At 41.5% G+C, this 20,612-nt stretch overlaps 1 protein-coding gene across 1 annotated transcript in view; it reads right to left on the reverse strand.

The window, feature by feature from the left end:
* PDCD6IP (programmed cell death 6 interacting protein) overlaps positions 1 to 20,612 on the reverse strand; it is a 72,707-nt gene that overhangs the window by 17,184 nt on the left and 34,911 nt on the right. The window contains exons 8-12 of the mRNA XM_029938777.1: positions 14,802 to 15,024; positions 13,665 to 13,788; positions 11,744 to 11,921; positions 4,321 to 4,432; positions 2,886 to 3,055 (exon numbers count right to left, since the gene is read on the reverse strand). Coding sequence (XP_029794637.1) covers positions 2,886 to 3,055; positions 4,321 to 4,432; positions 11,744 to 11,921; positions 13,665 to 13,788; positions 14,802 to 15,024 — 807 coding nt within the window. The remainder of the gene's footprint in view (positions 1 to 2,885; positions 3,056 to 4,320; positions 4,433 to 11,743; positions 11,922 to 13,664; positions 13,789 to 14,801; positions 15,025 to 20,612) is intronic.

Genomic DNA, 20,612 nt, shown 5'->3' on the forward strand with positions numbered 1-20,612 from the left:
AACGTCACCAACACACGCAGGCCCACACGCAGCACGTACTCTGGCCGAGGCGGCAGCTTTCTCTTCGAGGCCTGCCGTTTTCTCTTCAGAAGAGGGAGACAGGAGGCCACCTCAACGACAGGCCGGCAGGGACCTGGCCACACGCACCCTACACGAAAGCTAACCTTGGGTTTCCCTCTCTCTCGTAGAAGTCACAGCGCCTTAGTTTCTGGCACATACTAGGTCTTCAACAAGTGTTTGGTGCGCAGATGAATGAAAAGACGCTGGTCACTCTCGACACTTGTCTGCACACTTCCTGTTATGGAAAACTAAGAGTAAAGAAAAGCTGCATTTGCAGATCACCCATTAGTCCAGACGAAGACTTCGTGAAGCAGAAAAAAGCCCTGGAAGGACATACGACTCTGAACAGTGCCAGTTCATGAGCTCTCTCTGAGGAGATGGGAGAGATTTTCCCCCCAAAAGCACCCTCCCATCACCTGAGGCAGACACAATACTGTGAGTATAAGTGGATATCACTTTTGTACCAACAACAACAACAACAAAAAAACCCATGCCCTTCCTCCGGGCAGACTCAGCTCGATGCAGGGCCAAGGCTTGGCTGACCGAGTGGGGACTGGATTCTGCACCCAGCTGATCACAGCAATGGTCCTAAGTGTTCAACAAAGGATTTTTCCATACAAATTACCCATAGCTTGCAAAATTTTTCAGAGTAACTCCGCAGATAAAAACAAATGCCCAAGGAGACCAGGATAGACGGGAGGCCCCTTCACAATAAAAAAGAGCCCTACAATCGGACTTGGCTTGGCAGAGAAGGACAGAAACCACATGTTTGCACTCATAGGTCTAGCAAGAAAACAAAGAGACCTAACGGAGAACCAGGGGGAGCGGAGGAGGGAGAGAGAGTTGGGGAGAGAGAGGGACGCAAAACTTGAGAGACTATTGAATGCTGAGAATGAACTAAGGGTTGAAGGGGGAGGGGGGAAAAGAGGTGGTGGTGTTGGTGGAGGGCACTTAAGGGGAAGAGCACTGGGTGTTGTATGGAAACCAATTTGACAATAAAATATTATGGGGAAAAAAAAGATCGGACTTGGCTTAATAAAACGTGTGCTTTGCACAGAATTCACATGACTGTGTTTTTATCATAAAAAACTCTGGCTAAAATGTCAACTACGATGACATCTGAAATAGCTTTAACAAAGGCGCATGATGACTGAACACACAGCCCTGATGTTTTGCTGCTTCTATGCAGAGGATCTGGCTTCAGTGACATAACTTCACACCGCCTGTCCGGGTCCTCCTCCCCTTGGTGACACCCCCCCAAATCAGCAGCCGCAGAGAGAGACACGCCCGTGGGTGCTAATGCCGACTGCACCCTGCACAGGCCATTTCCACTCTTCCACTGCGCGCAGGACAACCAGGGGACAGAGGCTGTGTGCGTTCTGAGTCACTGACAAGACACCAAAAAGGAAAAGCAGAGAGGGGGCCTGACCAGCTCAGTTGATGGAACGTGCGACTCTGGATCTTGGGGGTGTAGGTTAGAGCCCCATGTAGGGGGAAGATTAGTTAAAAATAAAATGGAAAGAAAGGAGAGAAGGAGGAGACCAGAGGATATGCAACGAGGATGCTCTCTTTCCCAAAAACCACAGAAGGGCCAGACATAGTGTCTGTTCCGTGGGTCTGCAGTCTCTGTTCCTCATAATTAATCTAACAGGCTCCCTTCTTCCTTCCTCCCGTTTCCTTAGAGCATCTAATGGCTATTCCTTGTCGGTCAGGTCCCCCCACCTTCAGAGATCTGAGTTCTGCGCACACTCAGCCACGCGGTCTTCACTGTGGGCCCCTTCCCGCAGACCTCCGGTAGCGCGTCAGGACACCCCCTCACCCAACCCTCCTCGGGGCACATGGGCTCACTCTGCCTGCCTATTCGGTTCTCACCATAAGAAGCCTCTTGAGAGATGCTAGCTTTTAAGTGCTTCGTCCTCTAAATCCTGACCACACACTTTCTACGGTTACAACCCTTCTACGTTTATACCCTGAATTACAGCTCCCCTAGTGCATGTCTAATCCTCCACGCTGGACTGCGGATTGGGGGCGAGGGCTGCACATGACGCATCTGCTGATTCTTCCAAGTACCCAGCAGAGAGCCTTACAAGGAGGTGCCCAGGAAGTCTTGGTTGGACAAATACATGAAATGTTTCTGTGGAAAGACAAGGCAGGACACTGGTAACGTCTGACACCTACTCTCCCGGGAAATGCACCTATTTCAGAAAGTTTCCGGCAAACCGTTTCTTGCCTTGGGCTTATTTTCCCGTGCGCCGCAGGGCCTTATTCTACCACACCACCTCACGGTGGTCCGCACAGTAGTCTACCACAGCTGCGCCTTCCCCCTCAGGACTTTCTGACTCGCACGCCCTGTACTGGTTCCCCACTCCTGTCACAAGCAGAAATCCCATGCTGATGTTACCCACAATCAACATGCACGGCTGCCGGCTTCCCCTTTAGAGACAGTCCCGTGGAATACGGTGGAAGGGAGCAGAGCATGCCGTAGCAGAAACAAAAAAGCCTGTGGTCAGAAGAACAGCTGGCCAAGCCAGTCCTTCTGCTTCAGGAAGTTTCTGTGCTTCCAGACTCTTCCTTTGACCAAACTTGACTTACACTCTGAGTATCCAGAACACAGGTACCGAGCTCAGAGGAAACCTTCAACAAATGGAAATCATTATTATAGGACAGTAATATTACTAATGCAATTACACATGACACCGTGTATATGTTCTATATGCGAACCTCAGTCTACGTCCGCATTCTTGAAAAGAAGACAAACACGAAACTGGCAAGTCCCCGAGGACGTAGCGGCCTGACGGCCACGCACGGAACATGCGTCCTCCTACCTCGCTGCCCTGCATGGTCTTCGCCGGGTTCGCAGAAGGGATGGCGGCGTTCAGCTCAGGCTCCGGCTTACACAGAAGCGCGATGGTGTCTCGGTGCGACTGGTAACGCTCCTTCACTTGCCCGTCTGCTTGCACAGCCTTATCCAAGACGGCCCTGAAGCTGCTTCCCTCTGTGAGGAAGAGAGGTCATCTGAGCACGGCACTGATTCAACAGGAACGTCTGCGGGCCGCTCAGACTTTCAGCTCTGCGCTCCGACTGTACTGCCCCCCTCCCCGATGGGTCCCAGTTCACTAGAGGACAGAAAGCGGCTCCCGTCACCCTGGGCGATTTTTGTTTCTGGGACACTGGACAGTTACACCTTAGAATACACTTGTAGTTGTTGTCCGCCAAAAAGGCTGACATCAGTCCAATCTTTTCCTACAACTCATTAAGACAGAAAGAAACACTCCAAAAATTGTTACAATTTACTTAAAAGTATTCCCCTCTCAAAGGATCACTGCTTCAACTTGACTGCAAAAATCAGTAGATATATTTTTAGGAAAACATCTCAATAGTATTAATTCCTTTTACAGAGAAGTAAAACAAGTCTCTAGCTACCATACCACAAAGACATATATCTAATAAGCACAAAATCTTAATAACGTCTTAAAAAAATAATTTGACTTCAAATTAACTGGTGAGGGCGCCAGGGTGGCTCAGCTGGTTAAGCGTCCAACTTCGGCTCAGGTCATGATCTCGCGGTTCATGAGTTCGAGCCCCACGTCAGGCTCTGTGCTGACAGCTCAGAGCCTGGAGCCTGCTTCGGATTCTGTGTCTCCCTCTCTGTCTCTCAAAAGATAAACATTTAAAAAACATTTTTTTAATTAACTGGTAAAACTCCTATTTTCCACCTGCTACTAAGTGAAATGAAATTACACCACCATATGCATATAATATGACCTCACTTATTTTTGAAAAACACGCAGAGCTTCACAGCAGTTCTTAAAACCACTGATACCTAGTGGCTGTGGAGATGCTCTTAAAAAAAAAAAAGATACACAGGACTTGGAACAGGAAAAGAAGAGTTGCAGAATCATTTTAATTTTTACTTTAGACCATTTTTAAGAATCTGAACTCCTTACAATGAACATGGACCACCTCTATTACTCATTTTTTATCTTACTCTGAGCTAAAGAAAAACAACTGTTTTTTCATAATAGTAGTTTCACTAACTTTACAAATGGCGGTTTACAGTTTACAAATGACCCTAATTTAATCAAGTAAAGATGTGGGTCCAACTGGGAATTTATGCACACCTTAGTCAGAAGAGCATGCAACTCTTGATCTCAGGTTGTGACTTTGAGCCCCGTGCTGGGTGTAGAGATTACTTAAAAATAACACGTTTTAAAAAATGGGGAACTTACTCAAGAGAAAGCCGTTTATGCACATTTTTACCTGCTCTTAAAGGCTTATAGAGGTCATTAGACGGTGTCCTTTGCCAGCGTTCCTTGAATTTTGCTCTTAAATCATTGTCAGTTGCTTCTTCTTCATCCAGCAATCTTAATGACTTTTAAAAAGGACACAAAGCAACAATGAAATATCGCTTCTTATAATAAAAAAAATTTGATAATAAAAGACTTAAAAAACATTTTTTAAACGATCAACCTCAATGTAGGTGAGAATTAGTGAGCTGCGAATACCCCTACTTTACTGGCTGGAATACAAATTGGCACAACAGTTTTTCTTGCACAAATCCAACTCACAACATATTTAACACCAAGTCTTATAAAATGTAAGGCTGCGTTTAGCTATTACCTGACTCAGTAAATCAAAAAGCAAGAACAGCTAAGAGATATTATGTATATCCACACACCAAAGATTCTAAGATTAAAATAAACAGAAAGCCTTTAAGCCTCAGAAGGCAGACACCAAACAAAAAGACATTAACTACATGAAGACAAAGGATTCACACTTCTGTCCCAGTGTAACAAAGTAAAAGTGACATGTAAAGGATGCCTGCCAGGGCGCCTGGGTGGCTCAGTCGGTTAAGCCTCCGACTTCAGCTCAGGTCACGATCCCACGGTTCATGGGTTCGAGCCCCGCCTCAGGCTTTGTGCTGACAGCTTAGGATTCTGTGTCTCCCTCTCTCTCTCTCTCTCTCTCTCTGCTCCTCCCCTGATCATACTGTCTCTCTGTCTCTCAAAAATAAACACATGTTTAAAAAAACTTTTTCTTAAAGAAAAACAAGATGCCTGCTGCAGGTGACCGGAGGAGACACAGCAGCCTGCTGGTAGACACGCAGCGTGCTGGGGCCCCGACCACTCGGCGCACATGTCTGCCAACACCTCCGTCCAACACCAGAGGAACTATTTTAGGCTTTGTGGGCCTTTGTGGACTGTCTCTGTCACACTTGTTTTTGCAACCTTCTAAAAAAAAGATAAAAATCACCCTTCATGAGTGAATCCTATAGAAACAGGCCACAAGCCAGAACGGGCCCACTGCCTGTGGTTCACTGCTGGCGGAGAGTGTGCGTGTAACAGAAGAGAAGCAGGAAACAGGAAGCACGGGCGAGGCTGCCATGAGCGGAGGTCAAAGGCACCTCCTTCCTTGGATGGGGACACTTCCAAATGGAGGGCCCTCAGTGGATGGTGTTTTTTTTTTTTAACATTTATTTATTTTTGAGAGTCAGAGAGAGACAGTGTGATCAGGGGAAAGGCAGAGAGAGGGAGACACAGAATCTGAAGCAGGCTCCAGGCGCTGAGCTGTCAGCACAGAGCCTGATACGGGGCTCAAACCTGCGAACCATGAGATCATGACCTGAGCCTAAGTAAGACGCTTAACTGACTGAGCCACCCAGGGGCCCCTGTGGATGGATTTTTAAAAAGGAAAACAGCCTGACAAGGGCTGGAAACGCCTCTACCTGTGTGACACAAAGCCCTAAGATTAACTTCTAATAAAAACGATAACCACAATAAATAAAAAATAAAAACCACAATAAATAAAATACAAAAATTCTCTAGAATTCACTTGAAAACCCAGGCCTCTAAGAACTCCCACATATAAAGTTCCAGGAAATGTGACTTCACAATTAAAAATAAAAAATCATTGAACATTAAATGCAATGTAGTATTCTGGACTGGATCATGAAAAAGAAGGACTCTGACAGAATAAATGGTAAAGTCTGGGTGATAATACTGTACCAACATTAATTTCTTAGTTTTAACTAATGTACCATGGGTACATAAGATTTTAACTTTAGGGGCGCCTGCATGGCTCAATCAGTTAAGTGTCCAGCTTCGGCTCAGGTCATTATCTCACGGTTTTTGGGTTCAAGCCCCACGTCAGGCTCTGTGCTGACAGCTAGCTCAGAGCCTGGAGCCTGCTTCAGATTCTGTGTCTCCCTCTCTCTCCCTGACCTTCCCCTGCTTGCACTGTCTCTCTCTGTCTCTCAAAAACAAATTTTTTTAACATATTTTAAAAACTTTTTTTAAGATTTTAACTTTAAGGGAAGCTAAGTGAACTACCTGTACCAAATTTGCAACTTTTCTGTAAATCTAAAATTATTCAAAATTAAAAATGTTTAAATTTAAAAACAAGAACACACACCCAAAGCCACCAAACACAAGAGGAATATAAAGAATATAAAGTATACTTAATGTTTTTAGAATAAGAGGTTAAGTTTAAAGTAGGACACAGGAGAAAGAGAATTGGGAAGAATTTAAAAAGGACTAAAGAGAATTTCCAGAAATGAAAAACACAATAAAATTAGGAAGCTAATGAATAGTTAAAAGCTGCTAAGATTTAACCAAAGAGAATCAGGAAACTGGAAGATAGATCCAAAGAAATGACACACAATAAAGCATAGAGCAACAGAAAAAAAAAAAAAAGGTAAAGAGACATGGAAAATAAAGTTAAGAAGATCCAACTTACATATATAATCAGCAATCCAGAAAGAGTTAATAATGACAACAGGGAAAAGGAAATATCCAAAGAAATGAAAACTAAGAATGTTCCAGGATGGATGAAAGATACAATTACGCAAATGCATTAGATCCAATAAAGTAGTAATATCAAGCAACTTAATGAAAGAAAACCCATACCCAGACACAACGCAATGAACTTTAAAAAAGAAAAATAAGAGTATACAACTTCCATGCAAGTTTAGAATGAAAGAAAGAAGACAGAAAAGAAGGAAGGAAGAAATAGAGAAAGAAAAGAACAACTCCATAAAACCAGGAAAAAGTGGGGTTTGGGGTGGGGAAGAACAAAAAAAAAGAAAAGGAAAAATATAGAAAGCAAAAGAGGCAAGTAAAAATTAAAAACTATAGTAGAAAATGATTCCAAATATATGAATAATCAGTTAATATAAATCTCCGCAGAGATAAAGGGCTGTCAAAATTAAGAAGAAAAGTCTTGCTCCGTGCTATTTACAAAATACACGGCCATGAGGATACACAAAGTCAAAATCATTACAAGAAAAGCAACTTAATGAAAGACCAAATATACAAATACAGATGCAAAATGCTCAAAAATACATATACATATACTACCAAAACCAAATCTAGCAGCTAATTAAAAGGATTATATACAGTGACCTAGTAGGAGAGCTGAAGAATGCAAGGCTGATTCACACCAAAAAGAAAAAAAAAGTAATACTCTATATTAGTAGTATGAAAGAAAAAAACAAAAGATGATCTCAAGATCTAGAAGAAATGCTTGACAAAATCCAATACCCTTTTATGATTTAAAAAAAATAACAAAAACACTCAACTAACTAGGAGCAGAAAAAAACTTCCTCAACCCCACCAAGGTCATCTCTGAAAAACCCACAGCTAAGATTCACACTTACAGTGAAACTCGGGAAGCTTTTCCCGTGAGATCAGCGACAAGACAAGAGTGTCCACTCTCACCACTTCTATTCAACACTATACTGGCCAGGACAAACAAGCAAAAAAGGGAAAAAAAGGAAAGAAAGAAAGAAAAGATATACAAAAATGAAGAAGTAAAAGTATCTTTACTTGCAGACTGCATAACCTTCCATAAAGAAAACCTTAGGGATCCACAAAATCACTGTTAGAAATAATAAATTCAGTAAAGACACAATACAAAAGAAACATACAAAATCAGTTGCATTTCTATACTCTAACAACGAATAATCCAAAAAGGAAAGTAAGACAACAATTCCACTTATAATAGCATCAAAAAGAATAAAATGCTTAGGAATAAATTTAACCAAGGAGGTGTAAGATTTATGCCCTAAAAGTTACAAAACACTGTTGAAAGAAACTGAAGACCTAAAGAAAATTAAAGACATCCCGTCTGTATTAACGGATTAGAAGATTTACTATTGTAAAGGTTGGCAATACTCCCAAATTGATCTAAACATTTAGTGCAATCCCTATCAAACTACTAACTTCAGGACTTTCTATATCAAGTTTAAGTCACACCCACAATGAGACACCACCTCACACCACAAGCATGGCTGGATTAAAAACCAAAACAACTGCGAGGGTTGGCAAGGATGCAGAGAATCCGGAACCTTCGCCCACTGCTGGTAAGAATGACGAACAGGGCAGCTGCTCTGGAAAATAGTCTGGTGGCTCCTCAAAAAGCTGAATGTAGAACTCCTGCATGACCCCACAACCCACTCCTCTGCGTACAGCCAAGAGGACTGAAAAGAGGTGCCTGAAACAAAAATGTTCCCAACTGGCATCACTAAAATCAAAACAGTGAAAGATCCCAAATACCTATTACCAATAAATGGACAGTACAGTACGCATCAGTACAGTGAAGCATTATTCAGCCTTAAAAAGGAGTTAAGTTCTGACACCATGACATGGATGAACTTGAAAATGTCATGCTCAGTGACAGAAGGCAAAAGGCTCACACAGTGTTATGATTCCATGTACATGTCGTGTCCAGAAAAAGCAAATCCACAGAACTCAGATCAGCAGCTGCCTAGAGCGGAGGGCGCGGCGCTCATGAGGATGGGGGTTTCTTCTAGGGGTGACAAGTGCTTTCTGTGACAATGTCTTCTGAAACTGGACAGTGCTAGTGCTTGCACAAACCAGACGAATGCACTAAACGCCACCGTCTTGTACACTTTAAGGAAAGGTTAAAATGATTTTATGTCACACACATTTTACCTCAAAAACAAATATGCAGTTGTGAAATAAACACAGGAGATTTCTTTTTAAGAATTAGGTATTTTTGTGGCGCCTAGATGGCTCAGTCAGTTGAGCATCTGACTTCGGCTCAGATCACGATCTCACGGTTTGTGGGTTCGAGCCTCGCATCAGGCTCTGTGCTGACAGCTCGGAGCCTGGAGCCTGTTTCAGAGTCTGTGTCTCCCTCTCTCTCTGCCCCTCCCCTGCTCGTGCTCTGTCTCACTCTCTCAAAAATAAATAAGTGTAAAAAAAAAATTAAAAACCGAATTAGGTATTTTGAAAACAAAAGGTATCAATAAAGTGAAAAACAAAAACTCAACCGAATGGCTGAAAAGCACAAAACGCACACGGCTCATAACCAATTAATGAGCCAGAAGGCTGGCCAGAGGCAGTCTCCCAGAAAGAATGGGAGCACAGAGAGAAAGTCAAAGAAATGTTGAGCAGACAGGAGAACTGATCATCATCAAAACATCCACCATCCATCTAACAGAAATTCATCAGGAGACAACGGAGAAAAGAAGTAACTAAAGAAACAGAATCTATGAACAGGGAGTGAAGATTAAAAGGACCTGACAGATCCCGAGCAAAGACAAATCGATTATAAAAACTAAACTAATGGGACACTTCAAATTTTCTGAAAATCAAGACTAAAATAAACTTCTAAAAGCTACCAGATAGACGAACACTCAGAAAGAAAACCCACTTCACAACCTTACTCCACAACTCACAACCCACTTACTTACAGGAGATTCTCCAAGGACAGCTGACAAGTAACAGTGACTACTTCTCAAGGCTGTTAGAAACATCGAGTAAGATAAATAAAAGCACCTCATGTTCAGACAGGCAACAGACATATACCATACACACTAATAATGCCGGGTTTTCTGTAGTTATAAGGTAAGCTTTTTATACGCTACTATTTCTAACAGAAATGTGCCTCACAACTACACTGAAATACAGTATTTCAACAGCCAATCTTCTTTTTCCATAAAACTTGTTTCAAAATCAAATATGCATCTTCTCATCAATGGTATCTTAAAAATCAAGGACATACAGTAATATTTAGGTCACCACTAACTAGCAGGCACGTGCATGATCCCCTTCGTAGCTATCTTATGTGAAAAATACTCTTCTCCCATATTTTTGGATTAGTAAACTGAGACATAACTGTTAAGACAAATAGAGTCTACGACCTTAAGAGCGGTGTCTGTTAACTGCTCACGTGCACACAAATCACCCTGCGAACTTGTCAGATGCAGATCCCGATTCAGAAGGTCTGAGACGGGGTCTGAGATGCTGCCCTCTAACAAGCTCAGCACAGCAAGGTCTTGGCACTGATGTACAGAACGTCCATTCCGTTTGCTTTCAATTATCTGACTACTGACTGCCTCTCCGGAGATGAGGCTGGTAACACTGACGGCATAACTAATGTAGAACTGCTCGTGAATCAGATTCCCCGGAGCCAATACCACTGTACGTTTTCATTTAAGTTTCTAACCTCTGTCAGTAGCTAATATGCCACCACTGCCGTCTCTGTATCAGTGAGTCTGATCACTAGACTCTCACCATCACAGTAATATAACGGTAACAGTAACAAGAGCTATCATTTCTTAAGCACATCCTATGCTCCATAGATTACAGGTTTCACTATTTCACTTTAGAAAATCGTTTTAAAAAAACAAAACTCAGGAGGTAGATATTTTCCACCCCATGGCTCACACTGTACAGATGACCCTTGAATAACATAGCTTTGAATTTTGTAGGTCCAGTTACACGTGGACTTTTTCCAGTACAATATTATAAATGTATGATTCTTATGATTTTATGATTTTAATAACATTTCTTACTTTAATAATGCATGTCACATACATTATAGGGATACAATATTTATAACATGCAAAATGTGTGTTAATCAATTGTTTATGTTACCAGCAAGGCTTCCAGTCAAGGTTATGAGTAGTTATGTTTGGGGGAATCCAAAGTTATACTTGGATTTCCGACTGCATAGGGGTCAGCAACCCATGTTTGTTCAAGGGTCGACTATACTTAAATCCTCTATCCCTGTCCCAAAGTACTTGGAAATGATATAAACCCGATATCCTCTGCAAGTCAACTGAAAACTCAAACCCCAGGGATGAAAGCACTGATTAACAGCGGTCACCTGAAAGGCGTGCCTCAAGTGGCAAGAGCCAATATAACCATTCTGAACACCCTTATCTCTAAAGAAAGACATGAATCAATGAGGGCAAAGAGGTGAGGGCATTGTAGAAGGAGAGGATCCGTCAAACAGCGGACCTCAGCCAGAAACTTCAGTGTTCCATACGGATTCGTGAAACCCGTCTCTTACTGCAAGATGGATGGAGTGGGCTTACAAAACATTGGGTGGCCAGACCTCCTTAGTCTGATTCTACATTTACCAGAAATCTAATCTTTCATAGAAAAGAAATCATTAATTATGAAAACTAAACAGTTTGTGCGACAGTAATTTCCCACAGTACACCAATATTACATGACGGTCACGTGAGTTTCCTTCATGTGCATTTATGTACCCTCACGGCTCGTACGAATCCTCTTGAAGCTGAAAGGCAGGCTCGGGGCCACAGTAGATTCATCGAGGAGGTGAGTATGACCCTACGAAACCCAACAAAAGAACACGGGGGCACCAAGGTGTAGAGCAGTTTTTACTTGAAAAACAAATCTCTAAAACATACCTCATCTAGGATTTCTCTATTTCTTTGTAGTAGTTCAGGCAGCTCTTTGATCAACTGATCAACAGTCTGGATGCCTCCCTGTTCAACCACAGACGTGGATTTGGTCAATATGGACTGAGGCACAGTATCTCCAGACACATCTTCAATTGCCGCTGGGAGATTAAGGGAAGCTAACACCCTGTAAAAATAAGATACGGTGTCATCCAGAGGTCTAAACCATCCTTAAAATATTAATCTCCTATATACCTGAATCAAGGGCAATGGAGTTCACACCCCAAAAAAAGTTGGTAACCCTCATCGACTATACATAGTTATAATTTCATGTCAGCTAAGCAGAACGTCAAGACTACATAATGGATGTAGGTACTAATCACAGAATCTTCATCTGTTCTCAGTTTTGCAGCACAGTATCAAGTATTGTTATTTCATTTACATAACGAAGGCGCTGTTAGAGTAAACTTATGTTTTCTTTCTAGATAAAGAAAAATTAGGTCAAAAATCCATGCATTCATCAAAATTAAAACATGAAAAAGGAAACTGAACTAGGAAAAAATTCTCAATTATATATACCTGACAAGGGAATTGCTCTAAAATATATTAAGAACAAGAAAACCTCAATTTTTAAAAAGGAGCATAAAATGTCAAAAGAAGCTTCACAAAAGATACATGAATGGCTGGCTAATAAGCACATTAGCAATTACAGGAACATAAATTGAACCACAAATGAGATACTGCTATATACACACTAAAATGGCTAAAATTATTAAAAACGCTAACAACTCTAAATGCTGCCCAAAACGCAGAGTTCCCAAAAAGTGCAGGTGGGAACGTGCACTGGAGCCCCCACTTCAGAAGACAATCTGGCTCCTCTGCATGAAGTTCAGCTTCCACCAACTGAACAACTCGGCACTTCTAATTCTGTGTGTCTACCCAAGGGAGACAAGACACGTCCACACAATGGCTTGCGGGTCTGTGCTCAGGGCATGTGAAATGTCCCCCAACAGGTGAATGCAGAATCAACTGCTATTTAGCCATGGAAGGAAATACTGCTCGTTAATAAAAAGGACCAAACTGACACGCGCCGCACAGATGAATCTCGGAAACGTTCAGCAGAGTGGAGGAAGCTGAACGCACTCCAGCGCACGCGGTCTGTGGACCCACCGGAAGCGCCCCCGGCTGCACGCGCCGCAGCACCAGCTCGGTGCACTGTCCACTGTCACGTCCACGCAGTGTCGTGCACATGCCAGAGTGGTGACGCTGACAGCAGTCTGTACACAGAGTGAAACTAACCTAGAGCGCCAGGGAGCAGACCAGCAGTGGCTAAGGGCCAGGGGAGGAAGGACTGATGCGGCACAGAGGAATCTGTCAGGTGATGGAGACGTTCTCCATCGTGACCGTGGTATAACTGATCAGAAAGAACTAACTATACACTCAGAGAGAGTCTATTTGCTGTACTTTATTGAAAATTACACTTAAGAGATTTGAAAAGCCAATGAATTTTTTACTCTTTAATCCACCAGATACAAAAATTGGTTCACATACTGAATGTACCATCTTATCTTAACTTACAAGTTCATTTCTACTTCTCATTTCCCACAAATAAGTTATCTCCTAACATGGAAATTAGCGGTCAAAAATTCCCACTTTATTTCAGTAATCAAATTTCTTCCAAACAGATTTGCTAGGACTTAATAGATACAGTATACACAGGAAGTGCCTCTGTGTGTGTGTGTGTGTGTGTGTGTGTGTGTGTGTGTGTGTGTGTGCGTGTGCGTGTGCATGCGCACGCCGTTTCACACATCCTTGATACTCAGCCCCAAGCTCAGAAAACCAAGTGTACATAAACTAGTTAGTTAGGGTAACCACCAAACAAAACAGCAGAACCCTGCGGATCTGTTTATGGACGTTAAGCTGTGCCTACCCATTTGCCAAAGTGGTGGCTTCTCTCATCTGAGCAATGGACCTGTTCACCAAGTCAGCTTTCCTCTGGTTGTAGGCGGCCAACGACTGCTGCACACACACAGGAACCATACTCTCAAACAAATCTAAAATGAGGAATGGAAATTTCAACAAAATTCCAAGACAAAAACGCCATCTCTAAAGTGAACGCTCACACTCCCTTTCCTATATTCACATAAAAAGTCTATAAATATTTAAAAATCAAAACTAAGTCACTACTGAAGGTATAACGGATGAAAAAAATTTTTAGATCACTACATTCACGGGTCAATGAAAGCTTTTTCTTTGAACTTAATGTTCTTAACTTTTTAAGATGTGTTTGTCACTGACTTCTCTGGTGAGGAACACTCTTCACTAGTTGATTACAATGGTTGAGCAGTCCACAGTGCCTGGTTTGATTTCCAGCTCCTTCCACCACTTCCTAGCTCTGCAACACTGGGCAAATTATTCAAGCACTCTGTGCATCAATATCCTCATCACCCAAATGAAGAGAACAATAGTACCCATCGCATGGGACTCTTGTGCAAATATTAATTGTGAGCTGGTATCTGTACCTGAGAGTCCCTGACACATGGTAAACACATCTTGTTTGCTAAACAGAAGTAAGTAAAACAGTCAGTCTTGCCCAATAACGTAGAATACTATTCTTAGGTTCTCAGCTAGGAACTACTATACAGTGAGTGTATTTACAAAATCCAAGGACATTATAACATTTATCTCATACAACCATGACTCTGTAAGTTTATTCATTTAAAGTCATATTTATGAATGTTTATTTTTAATAGCAGAATCCTAAATAATATAACAAATGTTAACAAAATGACAAATGCTTAGTCTTTATCATTACTCAAATGCAGTTTCCAATTTTCTGACTCGGTTGTATAGTTTACATATGCTTTATTACCATTTACCTTCCGTCCTGAATTTTCACTATAAATACAACACTTCATTTTTATTCTCACATTCATTTTGAACAACATGAATGCAAATCATATTCAAAGCATACAATAGCAGCTATGTGATTTTAGCTACCAAAAAAAACAGATTAAACTGAGGAGAGGGTGAGTAAGATTAAAGCGTGTCTGAGGACTTGACATACCGGTGAATTTCTGGCTGATGGGTACACTGACTGGGGTTGACTTCACAAGCGTGGCTTTGCCAATAGGGTCCAGATCTTTCAGGTCTGGGACTCGATCATGATAAATGAAGTCATTATCCTTCTTTGCTGCAGAGAGGGCGCGGCTGATTTTGTCAGAAAAATCTTTCACATTGACATATTCATCATAGCGAGATGCCACTGTTTTAATCAATTCTGCTGCATGCTAAAAAGAAAATGTTTAAGAAAAAAGTTTTATTTTTCTCAACCGGGGATCTAAGCAATGGTTTTTCAACACGTTGAGGACTTGCATTTCCAGCAGTGTGGTCAACAGAATAACCTAGAAATTATTCCATCACAAAATACCAAAGTATCAAAAATGAAGAATAAACATAGTAGGCATCCATCCAAACACATGGATGAATTACCAAAAAAGAAAAAAAAAAAAATCTATGGGGCAGTAAGTATGAAGTGCCACTGAAGAAGGCCTGGCTGTCAAATAGTTCTATGCCCCAAAAGGACTAGCAATTAAAACACATCACAAGCTCTCATGGAGACCTGAAACAGGGGTCTTGAAACACAGACACGTCTCCATCTACGGAGAAACATTCGTTTCATCGCCCCACATGGAGGCAAGAACCTCAAATGTCTACTCCAACAGGAAAAGGATGGATCAGAAAAAATTACGTAGCCAACAAAGGAGGTCAGCAAAGAAGCATGTTATCTCAGCATCAATAGGAACCGTTTTTTTTGGAGGGGGGGCATCTGGGTGGCTCAGTCTGCTAAGCACCCAACTTCAGCTCAGGTCATGATCTCACGGTGCGTGAGTTCGAGCCCCACACCAGGCTGTTTGCTGTCAGCACAGGGCCCGCTTCAGATCCTCTGTGCTCCTCTCTCTGTCCCTCCCCCACTTGCATGGTCTCTCTCAACACAAATAAACTTAAAACCAAAAAACAAAAAAAAAATAGATCTTTTTTTAAAAGGTCTGCCCTCAGGCACCTGGGTGGCTCAGCTGGCTAAGCTGGTTAAGCATCTGACTCTAGATTTCGGCTAAGGTCCCAGTCTCATGGGAGACCAAGGCCCGCGTCAGGCCCGCGCACTATCAGTGCAGAGTCTGCTTGAGACTCTCTCTCTGCCCCTCTCCCACTCATGCTCTTTCTCTAAATACATAAACATTTAAAAATAAAAATAAAAGGTCTGCCCTCATAATTCATAAGATAAGCATACGCCTCACATAAATTTAAGGCTTAAACTACATTACTTAGGTGGTTCCAGACATAATAAGAGCAGATAAAACAGACCATGAAGCCAAAAGCATCATCAGGGATAAATTCAGTTCTTAATGTCTGCTACCTGCCAACCTGCCAGAAAAATATAAAACTTAAGTTTTGCATTTAACAAGACTATGTAATAAACGATTACAATGAGAACTGGTAAATCTACCCCTCATCGGAGTGGAAGATCTTAACACTCCTGTCTCAGCATGACAGACCAAGCAAGCAAAAAAACTGTAAGATCCTAGAAGGTCTGAACAATATAATTAATGAGTTTGATTTACCAGACACTGAGAACCCTAGGCTCCACAATTAGAGAAAATAAAATCTTCTCAGGCATAAAAAGAGCATCTATATCGAGTAACCACAGGAGAGAAAGCAAATATGAAACACTAAAATTATAGAAATACAAGAATGGTTTAAGAGAACCTACTTATGTAATTACTGAAATAGATTTAAATTTTTAAAAATCAAATTATCTCCACAGATGTTGAAAAGCATTTGATAATACTCAATATTCATCATTTATATTTTTGAAAATCTTAGTAAAATCAAAATAGATATCCAATTCATTAACATGATAAAATCTCAACCCCCAAACCTGCTAACATACTAAACAGGAAAACAGAAGAAACATGCCTATAGTCAAAATAAATAGTATCATCAACGACCTTAGAATGTCAAAACATCTAGATATAAAAAATGAAGAGGTATAAATAAAGTATAAAGAAAAGGAAAAAAATGATCATTTACAGATGATGTATTTATATACCAAGAAAACCCAAAAAAGTCAACTGAACTTTCGTAAATAAGAGGTAGCTTAGATGCAAAATCAACAGGGCAAAACAAAAACATCTTTGGTTACACTAGGAGATGAGAAATGGCACAAACTTTAAACACTTTTCAAATCTGATTTATAAATATGTGGTCAAACACTTCCCTCAAATAGCAACGTTGGTACTGGAACCATAAGATACAATGAGTCCCCTGGGGAGAAAAGGGATTGCTAACCCCCCCCCAACCAATGAGTGGAAAGGACTTTAAGCAAGTCTGAAAACAATGAAATGGGATAAGGTAACAAGTGCCAACAAATGATAAAGGTCCCATCAGCCACCAAGGGGTCTTAGGAAAAACCAAAGTGCTCAGAGCCCTCATCCCCAGAGGGAACTGCTGAGAGCAAGAGGCAGATGAATGAAGGGCAGGGAGGCTGGGGAAGCAGATGAGAGGAGTGAAACCAGGGAGAAAGAAGAAAGGGGGCGAGCACTCAAAAACGTCAACGAAATAACAAACTCTCAAAACAGACACACCGCCTTGCAGTGTAAAGGCTGTGAGGGGTTCAGGGACATGCAGTCACAGAGGCAGAGTCCTTCCTCAAGCCGGCCAGGCTCTGAGAGGCACGAAGTGAAGCTGAGGAGGGAGCTGGACACGAGCGCGGGGGGCTAGCTAGCCTCTAGCTAGTCCTCGACTGCAATCAACTCATTCAAACACAAGCAACGGAAAAGGCATCCCGTCTGCTTCAACACAAGGAAACCACAAGGAAAAGGATGAAAATGAGTATACAACTTCACAATAGGTAATGAAAATGCACCAAGGAAATGTTGTCACAAAGCAGATGCAAACAGCATGGTGAAAAAACTAAAATAAACTAAAAAACTTAAGAATATAATCATAGTATTGACAGAATACAAAACATGAGCGGAGGACCAGATGGCCCAGACTGCAGTGGGTGACAGCAGACAGCAAGAGAGATGTGGAACAGGCAGTGGCAGAGCTCAGGCAACCAAGTGGAGAAAAATTCAAAATCAGTTTAAAAAAGAAAGATTGAAATCTTTACACGAGTAATAAAAAGGGTAACACGCAATATGGCAGGCAAGGAGAGGGAGGTGATTACAAATTAAAGACTGGTAAGACACATCGACCAAATGCAATATGAGGACCTTGTCTGCACAGACCAACTAAGAAAAAACACTATAGAAAAAAATCTTGGAAAACGAAACTAGGTTTGGATATTACTAGTATTATTAATCAGTATTAATTTGGCTAGGTGGGATGACATTGTAGTCTTAGAGCTTTCTTTAAAAGTCTTATCTATTATAAACATGTATGTAGTAAACTACTTAAGAGATGAAGTAAGTGAGAGAGCTATAAAATACTCCAAAAAAAATGAAAGAGAGAGGGTTAGGGAACACAAATGAAATACAAATAGCAAAATATTGACAATCACTGAGCTGAGCAGTAGATATTTGCTGACTCATACACATATATATTTCAAATTTTTCATAGTAAATATTTAAACAAACGAAAGTTCATATAGAAGCATAAACAAGCCGGGTACATGGGTGGCTCAGTCAGTCTAGTGTCCAATTTCAGCTCAGTGTGCCTGGAGGCTGCTTCGGATTCTGTCTCCCGCTCTCTGTCCCTTCCCCACTGACACTCGGACTCTTTCTCAAATATGAATAACCATTAAAAAAAAACTTTTTTAAAGAAGCATAAACAAGAACAATCAGGAAAATTCAAAAATGGGAGATGAAAGAACTCAGTAAATGACAGATGATGATAGGTATCATCATTTCTTGCCAATCAGGCATTAAGACATTCTAAAGAATCAACTGGAGCATGAGAAGATCAACAAGCTAACAGCTAATGAAACAGCATAAAAACCTTAGAAATACACCCAAGCATACATAACAAATTTAGTGTGTGATAAAGTCAGAATCTCAAATCCATGGGAAAAGAAAGTCAATGTAATAAGTGGGTTTGGGGACAAGTGGGGAGCCATTCAGAGAAATAAAAACTGGCTCCATACTTCACATACCAGGATAAGCTGCAAGTGGATTAAGGATCCAAGTATAATATACAGTAAATTACAGATGTATTACACCTTCATATCAGCAATCCCATTTCTAGAAATTTAAGATGTACTTCAGGCTATGGATGGGGCTGCACAGAGCCAGGCCCTTTAAGACATCGGGCTTTGAATCCCAGACAAGCGCCCATGAGGTGGCGGAGACTGTGGAGCAGGGCAAGCCTGTGAGGACACCCCACGGGGAGGTGAGACCGGGGTGTCACCCGAGGGCGGCCCCTCGTGGAGGCGGGACCTGCTCGGAGCAAGCCTCACCCCCCGCCTTGCCCCGACGCCCTCCAACCCCCTGGCCTGGTACCCGAGCGGGACTGACCCCCGCCAGCACAGCCACCAGTCCCAGCACCGACAGACAACTGTCCTGAGGTTTTGTAGGTTCATTTTGGGGGTATTTTCTCTTCTTTCCTTCTCTTCACTCTTTTCTCTTGCCTTCTTTTTCGTTCTACCCTCCACTTTTTTTTGATTCTTCCCTTTGGAATCTACAGTTTCTGATTTGATTTTTGGTCAGTTTTTATTCTGCTTGTTTGTTTAATCAGGCATTTAAATCTATTCTTTTTACACCTTTTCTATATCTCCTCCTTTATTTTCCTCTCTATCTGGATTAAGCCTTATAGTTTCTTTGATTCTCTGCCTGGTCTTTTTTTTTCACCCTTTCATTTCTCTCTTTGTACAGGATAAGGTCCCCCCCCACTTTATTTTCCTTTTGTCCAGGGTTGCCTCAACAAACAAATCAACACACAGCTGGTGAAGGTCCACTAACGCAGCAGGACAGAACAGCCAAATGCTGTTCAGAGTGCAACAGACTTAAATAAACTTCCTGAAGTTCCAGGCTCTGAACAGTGTATGACCCCTTTTAAATATAGTAGTGCTCATAGGTGCAGTACACACGACAAACAATTAAAACACCTAAAAGACAGAAACCTAGCCAAAATGACAAAGCAAAAAAACTCTCCTCAAAAGAAAATCCAGGAAGAAATGAGAATTGCTCAAAACAGATATAAACAACATATCTGAATAAGAATTTAGAATAACAGTCATAAGACTACTAGCTGGGCTTGAAAAAAGCATAGAAGACAGCAGAGAATCTACTGCTGCAGAAATCAAAGATCTAAGATAAAGTCACAATAAATGAAGAAATGCAGTAAATTAGGTGCAAAATAAACTAGATGCAGTGACAGCAAGTATGGAAGAAGCAGAGGAGACAATAAGTTAAACAGGAGATTAAAAATATGAAAAAATGATGAAACTGAAACAAGAAAAAGAAATTACTAGACCACAAGGGGCAAATTAGAGACCTAAGTGATTCAATGAAACGAAATAATATCTGAATCATAAGAGTTCCATAAGAAGTAGAGAGAAAAAAGGGCAAAAGGTGTATCTGAACAAATTACAGCTGAGAACTTCCCTAATCTGGGGAAGGAAACACACATCCAAGTCCAGGAGGCACAGAGAATTCCCTCCAAAATAAAAAACAGGTCAACACCATGACATATCATAGTGAAACTGGCAAAATACAAAGATAAAGAGAGAATTCTGAAAGCAGCTAGGGACAAACGGGCCTTAACCTACAAGGGTAGAACATAAGGGTAGTAGAGACCTGTCTACTGAAACCTGGCAGGCCAGAAGGTAGTGGCAGGAAATAGTCAACAGGCTGAACAAGAAAAATATGCAGACAAGAAT

This window comes from Suricata suricatta, chromosome 5 (genome assembly GCF_006229205.1).
Source record: "Suricata suricatta isolate VVHF042 chromosome 5, meerkat_22Aug2017_6uvM2_HiC, whole genome shotgun sequence".
NCBI classification, from domain to species: domain Eukaryota; kingdom Metazoa; phylum Chordata; class Mammalia; order Carnivora; family Herpestidae; genus Suricata; species Suricata suricatta.